Here is a 26,388-nt window from a genome sequence, read left to right as displayed (position 1 = left end):
AAAGTAAACATAGTGAAAATTATTTTTTTTTTACATTTTTAAATGTATTCATTCAAATGAACTTCCAAAGCATAACTTCTAAAGCAATGAAAAGCAGCCGAAAACAAAGTACAATCCAATGTAATATTCATTGGAGTTAACCCAAAGTTGGGGAAAGCTCTTTTTTACTGGGTAATTTCAGAAAAAAATAAATTAAAAACCTTGAACTTCAAAGGAAAATAATAATAAATAAGTATTGCTGGTTAGCGTATATTCTATGTAATATCCTACAGGTACAACACATTTCGCAAATGTGCACTTTTAATGATTTGTACATATATAATGAAACGCTCTACATAAATATTAAATACATAAAATTGAATGAAACAAGTATATAAATTCTTCAGTAACATAAAGATAATAATATTCTGTTTCCATTGTTTTAAGCTCCACCCATCAATGCGCCCAATATGTGTTTGTAATCGCCAGACGTCTCAGACTGAAAAGTATAAAATATTAAGGACGATTAATACATTTATTATAATTTAGGCATGTTGTGAATATGGGAATGCTAAAAATATTCTCGTAGTTAAATGATGCAAAGTATCAATGATTATTTAATTTATTCTTGAGTAACTTTAATGTTCAGCTAAATGCAGTTAACTGATTTTATTTATTGTTGTTTGAATCCCTTAATTTATGATATACTTCAATCTTCCAATTTTAATTATTGAGGATGTCGAAATTTTATTTCGATTAACCTAAACTTTTGAATTCCGTGTTATTTGTTCAATGAGAAGCGTGCTTTATGTGTTATGGTACGGTCACACTGGCCAAATATTTGATAGAAATCAAACGAGAATTCGTTGCCACGGTCAAACCAGCAAATATTTATCCACACATACGGTATCCACACATATCCAAAATGGTTCTGGAAAAATATTTGCCTAGTGTGGCCATACTCGAACATTAATCGAAGTGACGTAAACCGAATTACAAAATGCTCATAGTTACTCCTAAGTGCTTTTAATTATATATGTGTGTGCGTGTACATAATAAAAAAAAACATAAAAAAATAAAGGTAATTCAGTCTTTTATTCATTCGTATTCATATTCAGAATTTGACGAATTTTCGGTATTTCAGAAATAAATGTTTCGATGTAATTATTGTTGGTACTTGCTTCACCTATATAAGGCGTTTCTGATAAAGTTGGCAAAAAATCGACGACGTAAATCGAAGTTTGATAGAACAAAATTTGCCGACGTAAATCGAAACAACGTAAACCGAGGCGACGTAAATCGAGGGATTGCTGTAGTCTCATGTGCATAGACTTTTTCTCGGTGTATTGGAAAATTTCTATGTGTATTGGAAAAAAGGAATCGAAACAACGTAAACCGAGGCGACGTAAACCGAGGGATTGCTGTAGTCTCATGTGCATAGACTTTTTCTCGGGCTATTTTCATTCCGGGGAAACGGAAATTTTTCAAATATCCTGGGATCCCGCTCATATAAAAACTTCCTTTTGGTACACACAAAAAATAGTGAACTCTACAGGGCACTAAAGCCAATTTAACTTTATTTGAGTTCATATACATTATGACGTTTATTTAAAATGACCCTAATATGAGAAAGTTTCCTTGACTTTAATATTTTTTCGTGCAAGTCACTTAAACGAACTATAAAAGAGAAAACTGTAAATACAAATGAAGCATAAAGATTTACTAACTTCGTATTTTCCACAAAATATTTCAGAATTTCTTACCATTCCTCCCAAACAAAATTTAGACAAACAAAGGTCGTTTCTCATTTGCTTTTCGCTCTAAGGAAGTTTATTTGGAAGAAAAGTATATACTTTTTGTGATGAACGTTTATTCTTTTCCAGGATGTAAAAACTATTTCATAAAGACGAACTCAAAAAACAAAAAAAAACAATCTTTTCTGGCTAATTACATTTTCCCTCACATCTTTTTTACTTCCACGAGGTTTTATACAAACAATGTAGAAGAAATTATTCGATTTTATAAATTTTTAAAATTTTACCTTTCGTCTGGACGGAGAATCGAATCGCGGACCATGCAATTTGTAAGCCAACACACTATCCACAGGGCTACGTAGCTGTTATTGTCATCCATATATCATTATAATTTATATTTATGTAAAGCATAGTTTGCGGCGCCCACGAGCCGATTAAATAAATTTTATTTAACGGAAACATACATTTAGTTGGGCACCGTGTAGCAGTGGTACGTCTGCCTCGCATACCAAGGGTCCTGGGTTCGATCCCTCCTTCGACCGAACACCTAACAATTTTTTTTACATATATTCCAGATATGTTCGGAAGATTCCGAAAATATGTTCCACATTACATACTACTTTATTAAATTTTTATTATAAAAATGTTAAATGTGTCTTATTAAAGAACAGCTTGATATAAACGAAATGGACTGTGTTGTTGGTTCAAAAATACTCCCCAAGGACAAAAAGCACCAGAAATATATTATAAATTCTAACATACTAAAAAACAAACTTTCAAGGCTGTACTATAGAACTTAAGGCCGACACACAATGAACACGCAGCTTAAATCTTCGCTTTTTTCTTTGCTTAGAAAAAAGTTGAACCGTTCATAATTATATGAGAGTGCGCACAATAAATATAAGCTTGACGCCGAAGCGTGAAAATAAGTTAAATAAATTTTAACTTTTCCGGCTTCTATAGGCTGCTTTGCTTTTGACGTTAAAAACATTTGTTGCTCCAGGTTTGTATATGGAAATATAAGTTTGTTTATGTTTATGAAGCGACAAATACGATTTTCTATGTGTATTGGAAAAAAGGAAGCCGCTTTAATGCAAAGAAAAAAGCTAAAGCATACGCCTGCTTTTTTCATTGTGTTTCGGCCTTTATTGATTTCCTTTGAAGCATTTTCACGCATTTATGAACGCCTATCCAAGCGTTAACATTTATTTTCTCCTCTGAGAAAATAAATGTTAAATTTGGAAATATTAATATTTGCTGGGAGACTTTTAAAAAGAATAATAAAAGAATACTGTTGATTAATAAAAAAGGATCAATGTCACCTTCATAACAATCAAATTCTATGGCAATATATTTGAGTTTCTTAAGCTTTTGACAGTCTAATCAGATTTTTTTATGAAAAGATGTCGTCAAAAAGCACTAAATGAAACGCCAGAAAGCACCAAGTTGGTGCTTTTTTTGAAAAGGCACTAAAACGCCAATTTGGTGCTTTTTGGAAATCAAAATTTGGTGCTAAAAGCACCAAATTGGCATCACTGATTATACCGGTTCTTTTCTAAAATTATGAACTTTCTACTTACATTTTTTTTTAAATTGATTTTATAATAGATAATTGTGCACGGTCGAATAGGCGTAGACATTATATCGGCTTAGCCGTCAAGCCGCCGCACAGTGGTACCAGTTTGTGAGTCCCTAGGGGGTCCACGGGTTGACCTGTAGGCGTTGAAAATTGGTATGATGAATTATGAACCGATTTCGACAATTGTTTCTTTGCTGGATAGAACTTGTTAAACTCTTCCAAAAAGAAAAACGTTTTCGGTACACGTTTTCCAAACGTTCTTGCAAACTTAGAGGAAAACACCTCAGCTTTAACATAAAGAAAAATTATGCTGATATTTTTATCCGTTCAAAAGTTGCAAATTTATTCCCAAAAAAGCGATTTGGAACCACTGTGCGCCGCCGGAAGTAAAAGTTTTGTCTGACCAAATTGGGTCGGCTTCATTCTCTGGCCCTGTCCTGTATATATCGAACGAAAGCCAAATTCATTTGAGTTCAAGTGAATGCCTTTCTTTCGACTGGGGTTTCGTTCGATATATAGGAACAGGGTATTAATCTTAAGTAAGCAAAACAGAAAAATATGAAACATCATGGCCACAAGTTCTTAAGTTAAATGAATAATACTTACATCCTATAGTTGAAAATTCAGCAAAATATAGCCAACCAAATACATGAAAATAAATAAACATTTATATATATTTAGGTTATTTGTGTCAATTATTAATTAGATGAAAAACAAGTAAGGAAAGTCTAAAGTCGGGCGGGGCCGACTATATTATACCCTGCACCACTTTGTAGATCTAAATTTTCGATACCATATCACATCCGTCAAATGTGTTGGGGTCTATATATAAAGGTTTGTCCCAAATACATACATTTAAATATCACTCGATCTGGACAGAATTTGTTAGACTTCTACAAAATCTATAGACTCAAAATTTAAGTCGGCTAATGCACTAGGGTGGAACACAATGTTAGTAAAAAAATATGGGAAACATTCAAATCTGAAGCAATTTTAAGGAAACTTCGCAAAAGTTTACTTATGATTTATAGCTCGATATATATGTATTAGATTTTTAGGAAATTAGAGTCATTTTTACAACTTTTCGACTAAGCGTGGCGATTTTACAAGGAAAATGTTGGTATTTTGACCCTTTTTGTCGAAATCAGAAAACACATATATATGGGAGCTATATCTAAATCTGAACCGATTTCAACCAAATTTGGCACGCATAGCAACAATGCTAATTCAACTCCCTGTGCAAAATTTCAACTAAATCGGAGTTAAAAATTGGCCTCTGTGGTCCTATGAGTGTAAATCGGGCGAAAGATATATATGGGAGCTATATCTAAATCTGAACCGATTTCAACCAAATTTGGCACGCATAGCTACAATGCTACTTCTACTCCCTGTGCAAAATTTCAACTAAATCGGAGCAAAAAATTGGCCTCTACGGTCATATGAGTGTAAATCGGGCGAAAGCTATATATGGGAGATATATCTAAATCTGAACCGATTTCAACCAAATTTGGCACGCATAGCTACAATGCTAATTCTACTCCCTGTGCAAAATTTCAACTAAATCGGAGCAAAAAATTGGCCTCTGTGGTCATATGAGTGTAAATCGGGCGAAAGCTATATATGGGAGCTATATCTAAATCTGAACCGATTTCAACCAAATTTGGCACGCATTGCTACAATGCTAATTATACTCCCTGTGCAAAATTTCAACTAAATCGGAGCAAAAAATTGGCCTCTGTGGTCATTTGAGTGTAAATCGGGCGAAAGCTATATATGGGAGCTTTATCTAAATCTGAACCGATTTCAACCAAATTTTACACACATAGCTACAATGCTAATTCTACTCCCTGCGCATAATTTCAACTAAATCGGAGCAAAAAATTGGCCTCTGTGGGCATATGAGTGTAAATCGGGCGAAAGCTATATATGGGAGCTATATCCAAATCTGAACCGATTTTGCTTATATTTTGCAAGTTTTTCGAGACTCATAAAATATTCGGATGTACGGAATCGGTTGATATACACGCCAATTATGACCAGATCGGTGAAAAATATATATGGCAGCTATATCTAAATCTGAACCGATTTTTTCCAAAATCAATAGGGATCGTCTTTGAGCCGAAACAGGTTACGCGCCCGCCTTTCACTGTGCATCCACAAATAAGCAAAAGATGTCAACTTCAAAACAAAGGCAGAATGGCATGGTCAGTTCGAAATTTACCCCGGCTAACTCTTTATCAGGTTGTTTTTGGTTCTGTCCCTGTCTCTGGCGCGCTAACATATAAAGATATTATTCCATGCCATTATCAACAAAAAAAATATCTAATGTGTTTCCAATGAATACCACCTTGGATTCGATATCACTGTCACAGACCAAGCATATGCCATTCCTCGACGACAAGGTGTCACTGTCGTCGTGCACAATTTCCCCGCCCGTAGCCTATGACAGATTCCGTGCAAAATATATTTTCTGTCCCATCGACCACACTACCTATACCAAATTTTAGGACAATCGGAATAAAACTGCGAGCTGTACTTTGCACACAAAAATACATCAACAGACAGACAGACAGACGGACAGACAGACAGACGGACATCGCTAAATCGACTCAGAATTTAATTCTAAGACGATCGGTATACTAAACGATGGGTCTCAGACTTTTCCTTCTTGGCGTTACATACAAATGCACAAACTTATTATACCCTGTACCACAGTAGTGATGAAGGGTATAAATATGGGAAACGTTTAAATCTGAAGCAATTTTAAGGAAACTTCGAAAAAGTTTATTTATGATTTATCGCTCGATATATATGTATTAGAAGTTTAGGAAAATTAGAGTCATTTTTACAACTTTTCGACTAAGCAGTGGCGATTTTACAAGGAAAATGTTGGTATTTTGACCATTTTTGTCGAAATCAGAAAAACATATATTTGGGAGCTATATCTAAATCTGAACCGATTTCAACCAAATTTGGCCATATGAGTGTAAATCGGGCGAAAGCTTTATATGGGAGATATATCCAAATCTGAACCGATTTCAAGCAAATTTGGCACGCATAGTAACAACGCTAATTCTACTCCCTATGCAAAATTTCAACTAAATCGGAGCAAAAAATTGGCCTCTGTGGGCAAATGAGTGTAAATCGGGCGAAAGCTATATATGGGAGCTATATCTAAATATGAACCGATGTTGCTGATATTTTGCAAGTTTTTCGAGACTCATAAAATATTCGGATGTACGGAATTTGAGGAAGATCGGTTGATATACACGCCAATTATGACCAGATCGGTGAAAAATATATATGGCAGCTATATCTAAATCTGAACCGATTTTTTCCAAAATCAATAGGGATCGTCTTTGAGCCGAAACAGGGCCCTATACCAAATTGTAGGACAATCGGACTAAAACTGCGAGCTGTACTTTGCACACAAAAATACATCAACAGACAGACAGACAGACAGACGGACAGACAGACGGACAGACAGACAGACGGACATCGCTAAATCGACTCAGAATTTAATTCTAAGCCGATCCGTATACTAAAAGGTTGGCCTATGATTACTCCTTCTTGGCGTTACATACAAATGCACAAACTTATTATACCCTGTACCACAGTAGTGGTGAAGGGTATAAATATGGGAAACGTTTAAATCTGAAGCAATTTTAAGGAAACTTCGAAAAAGTTTATTTATGATTTATCGCTCGATATATATGTATTAGAAGTTTAAGAAAATTAGAGTCATTTTTACAACTTTTCGACTAAGCAGTAGCGATTTTATAAGGAAAATGTTGGTATTTTGGTTTAAATCTGAAGCAATTTTAAGGAAACTTCGAAAAAGTTTATTTATGATTTATCGCTCGATATATATGTATTAGAAGTTAAAGAAAATTAGAGTAATTTTTACAACTTTTCGACTAAGCAGTAGCGATTTTATAAGGAAAATGTTGGTATTTTGACCATTTTTGTCGAAATCAGAAAAACATATATATGGGAGCTATATCTAAATCTGAACCGATTTCAACCAAATTTGGCACGCATAGCTACAATGCTAATTCTACTCCCTGTGCGAAATTTCAACTAAATCGGAGTTAAAAATTGGCTTCTGTGGTCATATGAGTGTAAATCGGGCGAAAGCTTTATATGGGAGATATATCCAAATCTGAACCGATTTCAATCAAATTTGGCACGCATAGTTACAACGCTAATTCTACTCTCTATGCAAAATTTCAACTAAATCGGAGCAAAAAATTGGCCTCTGTGGGCAAATGAGTGTAAATCGGGCGAAAGCTATATATGGGAGCTATATCGAAATCTGAACCGATTTTGCTGATATTTTGCAAGTTTTTCGAGACTCATAAAATATTCGGATGTACGGAATTTGAGGAAGATAGGTTGATATACACGCCAATTATGACCAGATCGGTGAAAAATATATATGGCAGCTATATCTAAATCTGAACCGATTTTTTCCAAAATCAATAGGGATCGTCTTTGAGCCGAAACAGGCCCCTATACCAAATTTTAGGACAATCGGACTAAAACTGCGAGCTGTACTTTGCACACAAAAATACATCAACAGACAGACAGACGGACAGACAGACGGACAGACAGACGGACAGACAGACAGACGGACATCGCTAAATCGGCTCAGAATTTAATTCTAAGCCGATCCGTATACTAAAAGGTTGGTCTATGATTACTCCTTCTTGGTGTTACATACAAATGCACAAACTTATTATACCCTGTACCACAGTAGTGGTGAAGGGTATAACAATAAAAGAACAAGGTACGATGGCGGTTTGGAAACTTCTTAGCCTATCAATGAAAGAGATTAGTTAGTTTTTTCAAAAATATTTTTAATTTTTCAATATAATCTCCTGAAACTTATCTCCTGAAACAATACACTTAGTCCAACGCTTTTCTAGCAATTCTATCCCTTGATCAAAATAGTTTTCGTCAAGGTCTTCAAAATAGTGGTTCACAACTGTAATTGCATCTTCATTTGAGGTAAAACGCTTGCCAGCAAGGAATTTTTTTGGGTCACTTCCTCCAGCTTCAGTCCATTGTTTGGATTGTTCTTTTGTCTCTGGAGTATAGTGGTGGATCAATGTCTCATCAACAGTTATGAAACGACGCTTAAAATCCATTTTATTTCGCATAAGAATGAAATGTTCATTCTTATGCGTTTTTGATCGACTGTTAACAAATGCGGCACCCATCTTGCAGAAAGCTTTTTCATCTGTAGTTCTTCATGCAAAATTAAATGGACTCGATCATTTGAGATGCCCATGATATTAGCAATTTATTCATCGATCATTTAATACCATATCATGCACTTTGGCTACAATTTATGTTGTTGTTGCTGTTTTTGGACGTCCACTACGTGGTTCATCTTCAATGCTTGTACGACCACGTTTAAATTCAGCAACCCAATTTTTTACTGTTGCATATGAAGGAGCACTTTCACCTAACACATTCACCATATCATTATGAATTTCTTGTCCCGATAAACCTTTTTTATGTAAATATTTAATGACAGCACACATTTCTAATTTTCCATTGTAAAAGAATTGCGGATGCGTCTTTTTTGAACACCTGTTTGACCTGTATGACACCTATATGAAGGAGTTGCCAGATCGAAACAAAATTTAACATGTGTTCATAGCAGAGATGGAAGTTTCCAAAACACTTAACTTTTTTCTGTTTATACCGCGCTTTTTGTGCTAGGCTAAGAAGTTTCCGAACTGCCCTCGTAGGAAATTAGTAGCCTTAGATTCAAGTGTGTCGTTGACGTTTTTTTTCACAAATTAAACTAAGAGTAAGAAGAAACTAGTGACAGGAAATTACAGAAAAATCGCACAAAAATGTTTCTCTATGTTAATTAGTCAAAATTTAACATTAATTGCATGTTTGTGTCTAACGCCTAAAGGTGGGTATTAAGTTCGAGTTTAGCCACTAAAGTGAAAACTAAATCAGCAAAAAAGGCATAAAATTATACATATTTGTTGCAAATTTTATTATAACTTGGTGGGGAATAGCCCAAAGCAAATTTTCACAAATTTTGTAATCCTTAAAACGGATTTTTAAAGAAAAGTAATCGTGACAAAATGACGATTTTAGCGGCTAAAGGTGAGTACTATGTTCGATTTTTTCACCAAAACACTATATTAAAAGTACAAATATATTTATGAAGACGATTATATTTTGATCGAGTCTTGCCAAATAATGGATGGAAAAGATCCAAGGAATTGATTGCAAATAATTTTATATTTCTAAATTAGTTAATTAAAAAAAGTAACCGTGAAAACAAGCTGGTTTTCAGCTTGAAAACTGAACATAGTACTCAGCTTAAACTCGAACTTAATACCCGTCTTAAAATACAACATTTGGTATGACTTTGGCTGATTTCCCATATTCTTCTTCCATTATGTATAAATTACACTATATACTAAAAATATTAAGAATGAATCCCACATTTATGTGGGAATCGTTTATGTTAGTGTGATATATGACATATTTTGCGGTTGTGTGGTAAAAATATATTACAGCGGTATGCAATTGCACAAATTCTGAATTGACTCTTTCCAAAACTTGTTAATTGATACATTTTTTGTAAATATTTGGGATTATTGTTCGCAAACATGAGTAAAAACTTACTCTGTTGGAAGATTTAAAACTGTTCAATCATAGTTGAGTCATTTCTTAAGGCCGGTACTCTGTTTGTTGGTACGAAAAAAGTTCCCCTCAATCATTGTTTTGCGTTGAAAAATGATAGTGTTGACAATATATTTTGAAGGAAAAAAAAAACAGCCATGTTGGTCTCTAGTTTATTACGGAAATACAACTCCATGTTATACTTTGTTTTATCAATCGATCAGATTACGTTTTTAAATAATAATCCAATCCACTTTTGCATTATAAATTCACAAAAATCAGTTTAATAAATAAATTATTTCTTAATACACATTGCAAATGACGCCATGTTATGAAAATACTGACGGATCGATTTACGTCAATTTTTCAACTCGAAAAAAACAAAGTATCACAAATGGAAAAAATTTCGCTAGTTTTTTGCATTTTTTGGTTTTGTATGGAGTTTCAACGCGGCCTTTAAGCCTAAAAAACGATTGTTTAAACTTTCGAACAATTAATCAGTTGACAGACTTATTTGTTGCCCTTTTGTTACTCTTCTTGAGTATAGCTTATATTTTATTACTTAAGGCCGGTATGCACCTCTAGCGAAAAATTTCATTCCCATAAGAAATGCATTGCTATTTATGCTAACGAAATTTTCGGTAGCGTTCAATTTCGTAAGCTGGTACGCACCTCTAATGAAAATAACAGGGTTGTCAAAAGCATATTTTGGCAGCAAACATTTAATTTATTACAATCATTGTGTGCGTAAAAGTTTTAAAAGGTCTGTAAATAATAAACAATTTATTAGAGGAATATTTGGAACATATATTAACAATTTTTAAAAGCGATTAGCTGGTTTAAAATTTGTGTACACAGCCCTGTTTTTTTGTTGTGGACTTAAATAAATTTTTGCTACCGAAAATTTCTCTAGAGGTGCATACCGGCCTTTAAGTGAAAAATGTTTATAACTCTCTTTATAACTCTCTTTGATGTTTGTTTCGAATATATTCTATACAAGTTGGTATTGAAATGTATATCAATATGTATTAGTATCAACAAGTATGTACGGCCGTAAGTTCGGCCAGGCCGAATCTTATGTACCCTCCAACATGGATTGCGTAGAAACTTCTATTAAAGACTGTTAACCACAATCGAATTACTTAGGTTTCGGTAACACTTGCCGAGGTATCTTAAACCTTCTTAACATCGTCTTCTAAATTGTATGTTAGTCCATACGGGGTATAGGTTAGGTTAAAGTGGCAGCCCGATTAAGATTCAGGCTCACTTAGACTATTCAGTCCATTGTGATACCACATTAACTAAAAGTACCTATTACATATGATACGGGGTATATATTAGACAAAAAAGGCCGATTAAATACGTATGTAATTCAGTTCTTGACCGGTATATATAGGAAAAGTCTTCAAATAATTACGAACCGATATGAAGTTTTGCGCGGTAATTAGAGAGCCAGAATTGAAATATGGGGGCTATATACTTATTACCCGATATAGACAAATTTTTGTGTGATTGGGGATCGGTTTATCTGGGGGCTATATGTATCTATAGACCGATATGGGCCAATTTTGGGATGGTCCACACTAGCACAATGTACCAAATTTCAACCGAATCGGATGAATAGATTTGGTAGAATATATCTCTCTAAAAATTTTATATAGAAATCAAATTTTTACAAAATTTTCTATAGAAATAAAATTTTTACAAAATTTTCTATAGAAATAAAATTGGGCACAATTTTCTACAGAAATAAAATTTTAACAAAATTTTCTTAGAAATAAAATTTTTTCTAAAGAAATAAAACTTTGGCAAAATTTTCTAAACAAATAAAATTTTGGCAAAATTTTCTATAGAAATAAAAGTTTGGCCAAATTTTCTATAGAAATAAAATTTTGGAAAAATTTTCTATAGAAATAAAAGTTTGGCAAAATTTTCTATAGAAATAAAATGTTGGCAAAATTTTCTATAGAAATAAAAGTTTGGCAAAATTTTCTATAGAAATAAAATTTTGACAAAATTCTCTATAGAAATATAATTTTAATTTTTGTTCGGTAGTTTTTTGGTAGAATTTACTCCAAATGTTGGTAGATTATTTTTGGTTCGAGTAGCAGCCGTGTTCGGAGGTCAAATCTGGGTATCGGTTTAGATGGTATAGTCCCCAGATTTTTAATTATGGACCTATATTAATACATTTTTGCATGGTTGTTAAAGACCATATACTAACTCGACGTACTAAATTACAATCGGATCGGATGAATTTTGCTCCTCAAGATGCTCCGGAGGTCAAATCTGGGGATCGGTTTATATGGAGGCTATATATAATTATGAACCGATATGGACCAATTTTTGCATAGTTGTTAGATACCATATACTAACACCACGTACCAAATTTCAATCGGATCGGATGAATTTTGCTCCTCCAAGAGGCTCCGCAAGCCAAATCTGGGGGTCGGTTTATGTGGGGGCTATATGTAAAAGTGGTCCGATATGGCCCATTTGCAATACCATCCGACCTATATCAATAACAACTACTTATGCCAAGTTTCAAGTCGATAGTTTGTTTCGTTCGGAAGTTAGCGTGATTTCAACAGACGGACGGAAGGGCATGCTTACATCGACTCAGAATTTCACACGACCCAGAATATATATACTTTATGGGGTCTTAGAACAATATTTAGATGGTATGTGTTACACCATCCTTACCAACGTGGTAAGTGAATGAGTTCTATATAGGAAATGGATACAAAATCCTAATTCGGCTGGAATACACCACTATATTTAATTTTAATTCAGGTTAGGTTAAACATATACAAGCTTACGTGTACCTAGCATTCATATAAAATGAAATTTGAAGCTTCTACATCGCTTAACTAGTTCTAACCTAACTAATCGGATTCAAGACTTCTGGAATACACCACTTTATTTAATTTTAATACAGGTAAGATTGAACAAATTGATAATTTTTGAAAATGTTCATTAAGAACTCTTATATGTAGTTTTCTACACCCTCAAAAAAATCGCTTCTGTAACATAACAAACATAATATGTTCTCACATATTAACATATATGTCCCAAACATGTTATGCTAGTTTATGAACATTATATGCTTGCACTTAAAAATATTGTGTTAAAAATTTTGAGTTCAAAACATATAATTTTTACACCCAAGCATATCTTTTTCGTCCGTGTAGGGTTAGAACGGATTGAAGTTACACTAAATCTTAAAATTTTTTATTAATTATAAATTTATTTAAATATATGTATTTTAATATTATAAAAAATGATTTATGACATAATTTTTCCCAAATAATTAACATATGTAAAAATATAAATATCTATGTAAATTTTTTTCGCTAGTGTATTAACTGTGATATATAAATCAATCGTAGTTGTTTCTAACTCTTCCACTCAATAAATGTTTAATCATTAGGGGAACTCATATGTCGCTCTTTTTTATTAACTCATTTAGGAAACATTGTTTTGTATTCTAAAAAAGTAACTATGTTAGTCATAAATTACTCATTCTATTGATTAATCGTTTTGAATATAAAAAATGATTCAAAGAAGTCTTATCCGTGATCGAAAATGTTTAGGACATAAAATCTTCTTTTGTATAATATATGTACGAGTATATGAATGCAAACATAAATATGTGTTTATGTTTGGCCGAAGCCGATTTGGTTTTTTTGGCCGAAGCCGATGTTCGGCAAAAAAGCAATAATCGGCAAAAGCCGATTATTTTCTACAAATTTGTAATTAAAGAAATATTAGAATATTTTTTCAACAAATGCATAAATACAACGATAAAAGGTAATTCAGTCGAGTAGTTTGATATTATTCAACACTTGGACAATTCAATATCAAATAAATTATTCAAAAAGCTTCGGCTTCGGTTAATCGGCCTCTTGACGCCGAAGGCCGATTCGTGGCCGATTATCGATTTTTGGCCGAATGCCGAAGCCGATGCTTCGTCAGATGGCGACGGAGAGAAATAAGAAAAGACATCAACATAACACAGAGTAGGAACCGAATGACAGCAAATAGTTGGTGCTGTACTTGAGAAACATATTGTGTTGTGTATAAATGTACTCGTACACGGATAAAAAAGTGTTTCACATATGGTTCCGTGTAAAAAATATATGTTTGGGACTCAATTTTTTAGAATATTAGTTTTAAGTCCACGCTTATAATGTTCATAAACTAGCATAAAGTGTTTGCGACATATACACTCAAAAAAAAGAGACTCTTTTTTCACTAAAGCCAATTTAACTTTATTTTAGTTCATGGAATTATTATGTTTGGAGGAAGTTACCTTTGCTCTAATAATTTTTTTGTGTACGTTAGTTAAATTAACTAAAACCGAGGAACAAATATACTCAAATGAAGCATAAAGATTATCTAAATTCGTGTCTTCCACAAAATAGTTCAGAATTTCTTGAAATTTGTAAATTTTACCAAAAATGCGTCCATAATGAACTTCGTATGTCACTAAAGACATTCTTGCAATTTTGAACTCCAAGTTTTTCCTTCCTTTCTTTAGCAAGTGAAAAAACTTAGTTATGTCTAATAAATTTTCTTGAATTTGTCGAAAAATATTTACTTATTTTTATGACATCGGCGTGATGCCAACGTGTGTAATACAGTAGAATTCGGTTATAGCGACCGCCAAGGGACCGAAATTATACGTCGTTATAACCGAACGTCGTTGTATCCAAATAAGTGTACACAATATTTTTAAGTTTTTTTTTTATCATGTATATTCATATTTATTGAGATTGGAAATAGTTTAGAATTTTGGTTTGTTTTCTATTTACAAGAATGTCTTTTAATAATTTACTTTCAATAATTTCAACGGAACTATATAAACTCTCTGATATATCAGAACCCCCTCTCTGATATATCAGTATTTATCCAAGTAAAAGTGCAGCACGCAACCTTACCTGCGTTTGGTTGAGCTTAGGGAGCTATAAATCGAAAATCGATTATTCGAATTTTGGCATGAAAATCTAAAAAAAATCAAAATCGATTATTAACCTAAAAATAATCGCAAAATCGATTTTAGATTTTCATCTAGATTTTAATTTTGACTATCAAAACTCGATTTTGGTGTTTTCTGTTTTCATATTCATTGGTTTCAATTTAATTGAAAAATACCGAGATATTTCTTCATTTTTATATATAGAATTCTATTACCAATAAGAATAAAAATATTGATTTGATAAAGTTAAATATCAAATTGGTTTAAATGAATCCTTTGTGTTTTCAATTTCCTTGAATTTATTTTGTGAAATAATGATAAATGATTCGTACATGTTAAAAATTTTATACTTAACATTTTAAAAATATATTAAACAAATTTAAAAAAATTAACATGTTTGACGAGAACGCTAATTTTTGCATTTCTCTCCAACTCGCAAAAACAAAATAGATTTCATAAAATCGAATATTTTGTATAATCATTATTTCTATGAAATTCGATTACGAAAAATCGAATATTCGAATTTTGAATGGTAAAAATAATCGAAAATCGATTTTTGATTAAAAGTCAATAATCGAAAAGTCGAAAAATCGATTATTGGTTTATACTATAGATCCCTAGTTGAGCTGGATTAGATTCTTATGTAAATAAAAAATTTCTATAACACCGCTGGTAATTAAAAAGTGAATGTTTATGCGTCCATCAGCTTTTACGACTCAAACTGGTTTGAATATTTCTTCTTTGTCAATTGCACCTCTATTTGCGATAGTCGAAAACAAATTCTGTGATTCCCCGCAGTATATGTTTCTTTATTTAGAATTGGCTGACGACAAAAAATGGAATGAAAAAAATAAAAATTAGTACACAGAACTTACATCGTCGTTATAACCGAATGTCCATTCCAAAGCAGACGTGCAAATTGGTCGTTAAAAGCAGATGGTCGCTAAAACCGGAGTCGTTCTAAGCGAATGCTTGCGCATGTACAAACTATAAATTGTTGATAAAAACGAGCTCGAAGTCTGTATCCAACATCCATAATATAATATTCAAAATTTTCTAAAATTAACCGAAAGTTTTCTTCCTGGTGGGTTCACTGTTTTTTTCAGTGTATGTTAATTTGTTCTATGTTCTAATATGATGTTTTGGAAATATTTTTTTTTAAATAGGTGTGGATTCAAACGTATATTAATTTATGAATTACGTGTAAACATATACAAACTATAAAAAAATTAAGAAACTAATTACATAAACGTCTTTTTCCATAATTGAACCCTGCTATTATGTTTGGGTCATTTGATGACCCAAATCGTATTTAATTACCGCATTTCTTAGTGGTGGAATTGTTGAAATGTACTACTAAGCTTTGTTAAAATGTTATGTTTGTTGGGCTTTTGATTGTAAATGTACGAGTATACAAATAACAGGTTGGGGTCATTTTATGACCCCATGTATGATATCCCAGCAAAATAGACGTCGCCGTGTAATGGTTAGGTTAAGATTAGATTAAAGTGACAACCCGACTTAGACTATTAAGTCCATGAGATACCACATTTAACTAAAAGTACCTATTACATATGGACACTTTTAGTTTTAACCACTGAACCTTCTCTATTATTTTCTTTTGTTGAACCAACCAGATTGTCCCAAAAACATTAACAGACTGCTTAAGTTAACGTTTTCCAGGTCCGCCAGTAATCTAAAGCTATATGCTCCTAAAATTTGCTTACGCTTTACACAAAATGCAGGACACTCACACAGGAGGTGTTTAATTGATTCCTTTTCCTCCGCATCATGACAGCTCATACAATAGTCATTATACTTCGCACCAATAATTTTTGCAAATTCGCCTATCAGGCAGCGACCCGTTATAGCAGATATCAGGAGTGATATCTGACGTCTTGAGAACACTAGCATATCTAGTGTGCGGTTCAAGTTTAAATGGGGCCATATTTGCTTGGTGTCGTTACAACCCTTGCAATTCTCCCATCGAACATTTGCCATCATGGCAGCCTTCTCACGCAGTAAGAGCTTGCAGGTAGCCAGAGACATACCAACAGATTCTAGTTCCCCTGGAATATTTAAGGCTAGGAAAGCCTTGCTAACTCATCTGATTGACAGTTCCCCGGTATGTTCCTATGGCCAGGCACCCATATTAGGTGAATATTGTACTGCTCAGCCATCTCGTTGAGAGATTTGCGGCAGTCGATGGCTGTTTTCGAGTTAAGGAACGCAGAGTCCAAGGATTTTATTGCAGGTTGACTGTCTGAGTATATACTAATGCCAACATTTTTTGGAACATTACTTTTCAGCCAATTCGCCACCTCTCTATTTGCTAATATTTCAGCCTGAAAAACACTACAGTGATTAGGAAATCATTTCGCTATTCGAAGTTTCAGATCTTTAGAATATACTCAGAAACCCACTTGTCCATCCAATTTGTAGCCATCATTGTAGAAATCTATATATCTTTTATTCCCCGGGGTCTGTGTACACCACGCCCCACTGTTGGGAATTAGAGTTTCAAACTTTTTTGTCGAAAAGTGGCTTCGCCAGAGTGTAGTCCACTACGTTAGGCACATATGGCATTATTTTGATGACCGAACTGTGACCGTACATTTTTTCCGACCACAGCGAAAGCTCGCGCAACCGCACAGCCGTTGTTGCAGCTGACTGTTTGCCCAAAATGTCTAAAGGCAATAAATGCAGCATGACATTAAGGGAATCTGTTCCTGTCTTACTGAATGAGCCTGAGATACACAAGCACGCCATACGCTGAACTTTATCTAAACCTGTCGGTTGCAACACCATATAGCATTATAGGTCTAACCACTGCCGTGTATAGCCAATGCACAATTTTCGGTTTTAGTCGCCACTTTTTTCCTATTGTCTTTTTGCACGAGTACAACTACCGTGGCTTTTCTCGCCCTTTCTTCAATATTAAGCCCAAAGTTCAGCTTCCTGTCCAGAATAACGCCAAGATAATGAACGATGGTTTTAGACTTGGTAGGCAGACGGATGTAGTATATACTGACTTCAGCAAAGCTTCTGATAAAGTCAACTACATTATTGAAACTTTTGAGAATTCCTTATGACTAGAAGTTGTTACAATTAAATGCAAACATATGTCGTTTTATAGACGCAGTCGTTTAAATACGAGCTATTATATCAATGGGGTCGAACTTATGTGTGTGGACCAATTTCTTGACCTAAGAATACTTTTAGATCCAAGGTTAAATTTTAGGTAACATATTTTGATGATGGTTAACAAGCGAGTAGTACAGTAGTCAGTTTATTACAAAAGAATTATACATTTCCCTCGTACGGAGTACGCTGGAATATGGTTCTGTCGTATGGGATCCTGTCTATAGTATTTATGCGAACAAAATGGAATCTGTTCAGAAACAGTTTCTTCTTTTTTGTCTTCGAAATAACGGCTAGGATTTTCGTAATCTCCCCTCTTATAAGGATCGTCTCGATATTATTAAATTGACAACATTGAACAGCCGAAAAAAAATATAAAAACTTAGTAATGAGCATTATACATGGTAAACGTATTTCGGATTTTATTCTAAGTAGAATATCTCTGAATGTTCCAATGAAACCGACAAGAAACTTTCAATTATTGGCAATTCAATATTTTCAAAGTAACTATGCTAATGTTACGTTTTTATATTGCGGCATGTTTAATAATTTGCTCTACGATGTGTACTGTATAAACTTTAGCTTACGACTGACTTGACAGCTCCCTCTGTCAGCTCTTTATATAGTTCTGTATAACGATATCGAAAATTCTCGGTAGTCTTACCTACAACATTCTAGACTATTCTCCTACTATATATTTATAGGCTTATGCTCATAGCCTTGGCTACAATCATTCTACTATTATCTGGCAGATGTGGCATAAATGATTATGATCATATTACTACTATAACAACTATAACAATAAGCAATGAAGATAACAAAAGGGGTTACTTTACAATGAACGATTGGGAAACTAAGAACACAAAAGATGTTTAGGAAAGTACTAGAAAATAAAGAAATGATTTTGACAAGTGATGACGTAATCTAATCGTTACAATTTGAAATTTTAAGTTAACGGAAACTAATTTAAATAAACTTAAATCTAGAAATATCTAATTCATAACATTGCCTCCCGCTTAAGCCTGTTCGTCCCGAATAGGCATCCGTTCCGTAAGAAGCCAAACGTTCCAGGTGAACAACTTTCATCTGTGACCTTGGACTGTCCTTCTGAATGCGATATACCACATCATTGATTTTCTTTGACTTTATATAGGCCTTCCCACTGTGTTTGAAGTTTAGGGCAAAATCCTTTCTTTCGTTGCGGGTTGAACAGTAGAACCAATTGTTCTTCTTGAAAGTCCCCAAACCATTCTTGGTTTGGAATGGCATAAACTGCTGGCCACTTGCTGAAGTAGTCCATGACCACAAGGACATATCGGTTTCCAGAATCACTTACTGTGAAAGGGCCTGCAACGTCCATTGCTATTTTTTCAAATGGAACTCCTGGCCTATACTCTTGTATATGACTTCTACTTTTCCGTCTTGGACCTTTCGCCTTCATGCACTTCTCGCAGTTTGCCACCCACTCAACAATTGATTTCTGGCATCCAACCCAGTAAAATCGTTTCTTCACTTTCTCGCTAGTTTTATTTATTCCCAAATGACCTCAAGTTTCGGCTTTTCTTGTCGTCTTTGCTTTCCCATTTACGTTGAAGTTGTCCATTGGCCAGAATTAAACTATCCCATTGAGCCCATTGAGTATGAAGGTCGACTTGACAAGGCTTCCGCGTTGCCGTGTTTGCCACCTTTTTCTACCGTGTTTGCCACGTTTTCTACGACAGCTAGCAGCTCTCTTCTCGTTACGCAATAGTTCTTTTCGGGTTTGGACGTTCGGCTGAAGTATCCGATTACCTTCTCTTTACCATATATCTGTTAAGACAACACACCTCCAATTCCGTACGCGCTAGCATCTGTATCCAAAACAAATTTTTCGCCAGGAATAGGATATGCCAGGACAGGAGCAGAACATAAAAGTTCTTTTAGATGATGGAATGACTCCTCCTTCCTTGTTCCACTGGAACTTCGTACCATTTTGCGTTAATTTATGGAGGCTAGCGGCGATGCTGGCGAAGTTTGATACGAAATGCCTGTTGTATGTGCATAAACCAAGGAAGCTGCGCAATTCATGGAGATTTTTGGGACGTGGTCAATTTTTTTGCTGCTTGAATTTATATATGCCCTCTGCTGTAACATGTTGACCCAGGTACTTAACTTCTCGCTGGAAAAGCGAGCACTTCTTAGCGTTAAGTCGTAGACCAGCGGCTGACAGTTGCTGGATAACATCCTTCAAGTTCTTAAGGTGCTCGTCAAATATCTTGCCTATAACTATGATATCGTGTAGGTATATCAAGCAGGACTTCCAATGCAACCCCTTTAGCACATGCTCCATCAATCGCTCGAACGTAGCCGGAGCATTGCAGAGCCCGAATGGCATTACATTGAACTTCCAAAGACCGCCATTAACGCCAAAAGCTGTCTTTTCTTTGTCTTTCTCGGCGATCTCTACTTGCCAATATCCACTCTGCAAATCAAACGTGGAAAACAATGTTGTTCCGGCTAGTGTGTCATCAATGCGTGGAAGTGGATAACTGTCTTTCTTGGTGACATCATTGAACTTTCTGCAGTCCACGCAAAATCGGGTGCTTCCATCTTTCTTTTCGACCAGCACAACTGGCGAGCACCAAGGACTTGATGATGGCTCGATTACACCACTTTCCGCCATTTCCTTAACGAGCTTTTGAACCTCATCTCGTTTTGCTAGAGGAACACTTCGTGGTGCCTGTTTTGTGGGTATCTCTTCTGCGGTATTTATTTCATGCTTCACCACAGATGTTTTTCTTCTCAATGGCAAAGGCTGAGGCATTTTTCCATAACAATTGCTTGGCTTTATTTTTCTCGGATGTGTAATGTACACGACTAATAATTCGTTGCTGATGCATATTTTTAAATCTTAGATAGCATCGTGGAACTTGGAAAGAGGTAGGACTGCGGGAGCCTTTTATTCCGCTAGCAAACAGTCGTTGGGGGGTTCGTGTCCTGCTCAAGCCAAGCCTTGTTCCCAATACAGATATTATTGTAGACTCCCTTTTTATTTAACTAAATACCAAACTAAATAGGAGTGAAATTGATGGAAATGACAGGCAAATGATTTGAACTAAATTTAACGAAAACAACAAAAAAAGTAAAAAAAAAAATAAAAATAGATCCCCAGCTGTTTAATATAAAAATAAGAGAGTTTTGAAATTGAAGTGGCATTTTACCCGTATTATTCAGAAATCTAAATTAACGTATTTCTCTGGTGTCATGAGAAATTGCCTCGTAACCCTCACCAACCGTAATCCTATTTGGCTTATTTTATAGGATCCCAAAACTAATCATCACTCACATTTTTACTTACACATCCCTTTTGTAGGGAAACGTCGATAAAATTTTACCAATTCATGTTAGAAGTCAAATATTTCATTTTTCACATTATAATAAAATTCAGAAAAATTTATTAAAGAAATGATAAAATTATTAACACTATTTCTATCATTATGTACATATAAAGTTATCAAGATCTAATCATATTTATAAATTTGATAATAATTTTTAAATTTAATAAGCAAAATTCAAAACGTTTACGTTGACTATATTTTTGACTACCCCAATGGGTTAATCAATCATAAATTTTGGTTTAGAAATTATAATAAAGAAAAATCACGATAATCAAGAAAAAAATGAAAACATATGAAAAGATACAAAATCAGATACTACAGAGACTAAAAAAAGAAAGAAAGAGCACGTGTGGGTGATAATCAAAACAAAATAGAAAATTATATTAAATTATAGCAACTCGTACCAACAATTACACTGTGATAGAGTATAACTGAGTGCGTAATTTCTCTTTCTCTCACTCTCTGTAACATGTGATTGAGTGAATGAATTGAAATGCAAGAAAAATATCATGAATGATATAAGAAAAAAAATAAACACAACACTTACCCCTGCTCCCCGATCATGGTGAAGGCCTCCGCTACGATCTGGTTGCTGGTGCTATTATGTATGCATGGATGTACGGACATACATATATTCTCTTTGATCGATGATTATTTGTTCTTGCATTAAATTTTTAAAAAGTTTTCATTTTGTGATTTTTGATGTGATATTTAGTTATAAGTAGTTAAAATTTTTGTAGTGTTTTGAATATTTGCTTTTTCCATTTTATACAAATCTTACATTATTTATTTCATGGAAATTATTTTAAACTATAGTAGATTAAGGCAATTTTCGGTTTTTAACATTATGATTTCTTTACATTCAATTAGAGAGAGTAGACATTAGAGTTTGTGCAAATGCCACAAACAAAATAGTTATTTTTTTGTTTTTGGAATATTTTAAGATTTTGCATTTAACTTCATTTTTGGGCGAATATGGGAAGATAATGATGTTATTGAAAAATCCTTATTTAAAAAATCTTCATTATTTTTACATAAGGAAAACTTGAAAATTTAAATTAAATTCTACTGTGAATTTTTGGAACACTAAAGGGTGTTCATTTTGGGATTTGTGCAATTAAATTAGTATGTAAATTATTTTAAATTCATAGTTTAGGTAGATTTTAGAAATTTTAGGTATTCATTAAATTGATTTTTAAATTTTGTAGATGGAATTTGCCTGTGATATTTTATATGTTTTATGTTTTTTTTTTAGGCAAAGTTTTACATTTGAGAAAAATATAGTTAGGCTAAAATAATTTGCATATATGGAAAAGCACTTTTACGACATATTTCTTGATAGCTCAAAAGCAAGATTTGAGGTCGAAGAGACTTCAAAAAATTTACTTTAGATTTGGTAGCGCAATGGTTTTGTCTTTAAATTCTCATGCTGGATACGATTTGTGTGTCAAATAAAGAAAACGCCGTGGAGGATATGACGATGACTAAATTGCTCCTTTGGGCTAATGGTGTCTCTCAGGTTTTGTCGTGGAGGGATTATTCTTTGGAGATAAAAACTTCTAATTCCATAAAACTTTTACCAGGTTTGGAGAGGTTAGATGACCGAAATTTGGATGTGTCCAGAGAATCGTCTTGATGCACAGCTACCCTGTGGGTAGTGTGATCTCAGATTGTTAGGATATGATGCGTGGGTCTTATTGTTCTCGGGGTGACCACTTTCAACAAATGTGTATGTCGACAATAATTTGCAACGTGACCCAACGATTGTGATGAAAATCTAAAATTTATATTTTATAAATATCACGTCGTGAATTTAATTGAATCTCATCAAACAAACCTCAAGAATATTATTATAAGCGAATTTACTTTCGCAAAAATCCAGGAAAATGTGGTTTAGTAACACAAATTTCACTATGATTAAATAAAATTTTTCGGATTTTTATTAGAAGTTTGCCGAGTAGATTGAACTTCACGCTTCGAAATTTCACAGGAAATAGACAGAGAAATTGGCTTCGTTTTGGCAAGTAGCTCACGTCAAGTTGATATCAACCAAATTTTGACGGATTTGTCAAACTTGTGCAATAGAGAATTGCCATGCCAGAATTGCATTGCCAATCAAACGGAATCCTTGAAGGTCCTTGATACGAAAATGTATCTTCTAGATATATTTCAATGATAATACACCCGTTGCTTAAATATAAGGAGCAACTTTGATTCATAATTACATTAATTTAATTATGAATGGAAAAAAATTGGATCATCCGCGACACATACCATTTATGTACATTCGGCCTATACTACTATTCGGCCTGTGCTAGAGATATGAATGATATGATGTACATAAGAAATAAAAATCAGCTGGCACATTGGCTGAGAGAGATATCTCGAGAGAACAAAAAAAAAAAAACAAACCAAAAAATATTTTGCTTCCACAGGCAAGTCGATCAAAAGCAATTGGACAAAGAAGCAAGTGTATCAAAAGCAATTCGACAAAAAGAGTAATAAAACCTGAACTAGAAGTATTTCTTCTTTTTGGTCTTAGTCAAAATATTTTCCATGGTAGAAATATTTTATTTTTCCCTGAGAAATGCATAAATCTAAAATTTGGAGGACTTAGACTATTGGAAATAATATGTGCTGGATTGGATGAAATACGAAATGCTGCGATTTGCAAAATAAAAAATGGAAATTTTGGTAATTGGAAAAACTTTGATAAATGTGAAGTGATTTTAATATAAAATTTATATTCATTAAAGGAATTGTGAACAAAAGGAGAAATACAAACTCGGTATGGAAAAATTCGGTATACAAAGGGATCTTCTGATGATCTACCCTTATTATTATTATTATGGTTGGCCATTAAATTTTTAGTGGAAAAAAGCAATAATTTCCAGCGAAGACTTCTCGATTTATTTTTCCATATAGAGCAATAATTGTAAAAATATTTTCCGTGTCTACGAACATTTGTATCATCTTATCAAATTCTACTTTCTTTGTGAATTGCAAAGAAAAAGTTGAATAAAATTCGTTTGTTTTTTTGGTTGTTTTATTTAAGAAAATAAATAAAGTTCGTAAGTAAATTTTTCTTGCGATATGGCTTAAAACGTCCACTACAAAACCAGATAATTAAATGCGAAATGCGACAGGTAATTAGATGGAAAAAGGACGTTCATTTATGTTTATGTCTATGTTCGAATGTCCTTGCCGTGGTACGTACCCGTATTCTTACCCTCTACATCCTCCAAAACGTAGTAATGTTTTCCCAACTTTTCTTTCACTCGAGCCTTTACGAAAACTGGGGCAAACTTCGCGTTAAAAGATTTTTCGAAACTGCTTTGTGCGAAGTTTCTTCGATAAACTGTTTGACCGACATCAAAAGTTTGGGGCCTCGTTCTGAGGTTGTACGTACTCTGATTTTTATCGAAGGCCTCTTTGATGTGCCTCTTAATATCCTGGCGGATAAGTTGAAGTTGGTCATCTCTGGCTACGGATGGTGATTGTGGTTCGGTTAGAAGATTCAATTTTTTGAGTAGCTCATACGATGAAGCGTGTGTCACCATATCGAACCCAAAAAGGGCGTGATATGGTGAGCACTTAATGGCCTGGTGTACGGAATTCCGTAGAGCACAGCTGATGTGGCTAAGTTTGTCATCCCACTGCTTATGGTCATTTTTAAGATATGATCTGATGCCCGCAATCAAAGAACGGTTTACCCGCTCCGAAGCGTTTGATTGCGGCGAATATAAAGCCGTATAAATATGTTTAATGCCATAAGCTGTCAAAAAGGCGTTTAACTCGTTAGAGCGAAATTGACAGCCATTGTCACTTACTATACATTCAGGAACTCCATAAACATGAAATATGTGTTTTTGGAGGAAATCCTGAATGGGAGATGCCGTGAACTTGCGAAGAGGGCAAAGCCAATGAAATTTAGAGAAGTGATCTAGGACTATCAAGATCCCAATGTACCCAGATTTACTCCTAGGGTAAGGACCTAAAATATCAACGTATAAACGTTGAAACGGACGAACAGTTTCGGACAATTGACTCATAGGTGGCTTCATGATCATATTCGGAGATTTTGTTGTTTTGCAGATCTCACAGCTACGTACATAATTTCGTACATCTTGTACCATTCCTGGCCAAAAAAATGTCCTCCTCAATAATTCCAAAGTTTTGGCCATTCCGCCATGAGCACATTCTGGTAAATCGTGAGCTTTTGAAATTGTTTCAGAACGTAAGTTTTGTGGAATCCAAAGTTTCCAACTTTGATCCTCTTGTGATTCAACACCAGAATAGTGTTCGGTGCGAAAATAAACAAACTTGTCCACTACTTTAATATCCGGATACTTGGTCGGATTCTTGTTTACCATATCCCTCAAGTCATGATAATCGGGGTCTTCAAAACATGACGAGTTAAAATCAATGCCTGGGTCCGTAATATCTAAAGCCGAAATGTCATCTGTCGGAATCCTGGAAAGTGCGTCAGGGACTATGTGATCCTTCCCCTTTCTGTGGCTGATGGTAAATTTGTACGGTTGCAATTTAAATACCCAACGGGCTAATCTACCGCTGAGGTCCGGTTGACGCATCAGCCACAGAAGGCTAGAATGATCCGTGACCACTTCAAAATCTTGAAGTTCAAGGTAACATCTAAACTTCTTTATAGCTTCCAGAGCAGCTAAACACTCACGCTCCGTAACACTGTAGTTACGTTGCGCGGTGTTTAGCTTTTTGCTCATGAAAGCTATAGGGCGTTCGTTGCCCTCATCATCAAGCTGGACAAGGACTGCGCCGATGCCGAAGTCGCTTGCATCGCAGTGCAAGTAAAATTTTTTAGAGAAGTCTGGGTTACTCAAAACTGGAGCAGTAGTGAGCAAGGACTTCACTCTCTCAAAGGCTTTTTGGGCTTCGTCCGTCCAC

At 34.3% G+C, this 26,388-nt stretch overlaps 1 protein-coding gene across 1 annotated transcript in view; it reads right to left on the bottom strand.

Moving 5' to 3' along the window:
* Window positions 1-229: 229 nt before the first annotated feature.
* AnxB10 (Annexin B10) overlaps window positions 230-26,388 on the bottom strand; it is an 81,049-nt gene continuing 54,890 nt past the window's right edge. The window contains exon 4 of the mRNA XM_075299477.1: window positions 230-478. Coding sequence (XP_075155592.1) covers window positions 422-478 — 57 coding nt within the window. The 3' untranslated portion in view covers window positions 230-421. The remainder of the gene's footprint in view (window positions 479-26,388) is intronic.

The sequence above is a fragment of the Haematobia irritans genome, chromosome 3, assembly GCF_050003625.1.
Source record: "Haematobia irritans isolate KBUSLIRL chromosome 3, ASM5000362v1, whole genome shotgun sequence".
NCBI classification, from domain to species: Eukaryota; Metazoa; Arthropoda; class Insecta; order Diptera; family Muscidae; genus Haematobia; species Haematobia irritans.
Note: the sequence above shows the minus strand (reverse complement) of the source record. Positions and strands in the feature narration are given on the sequence as shown.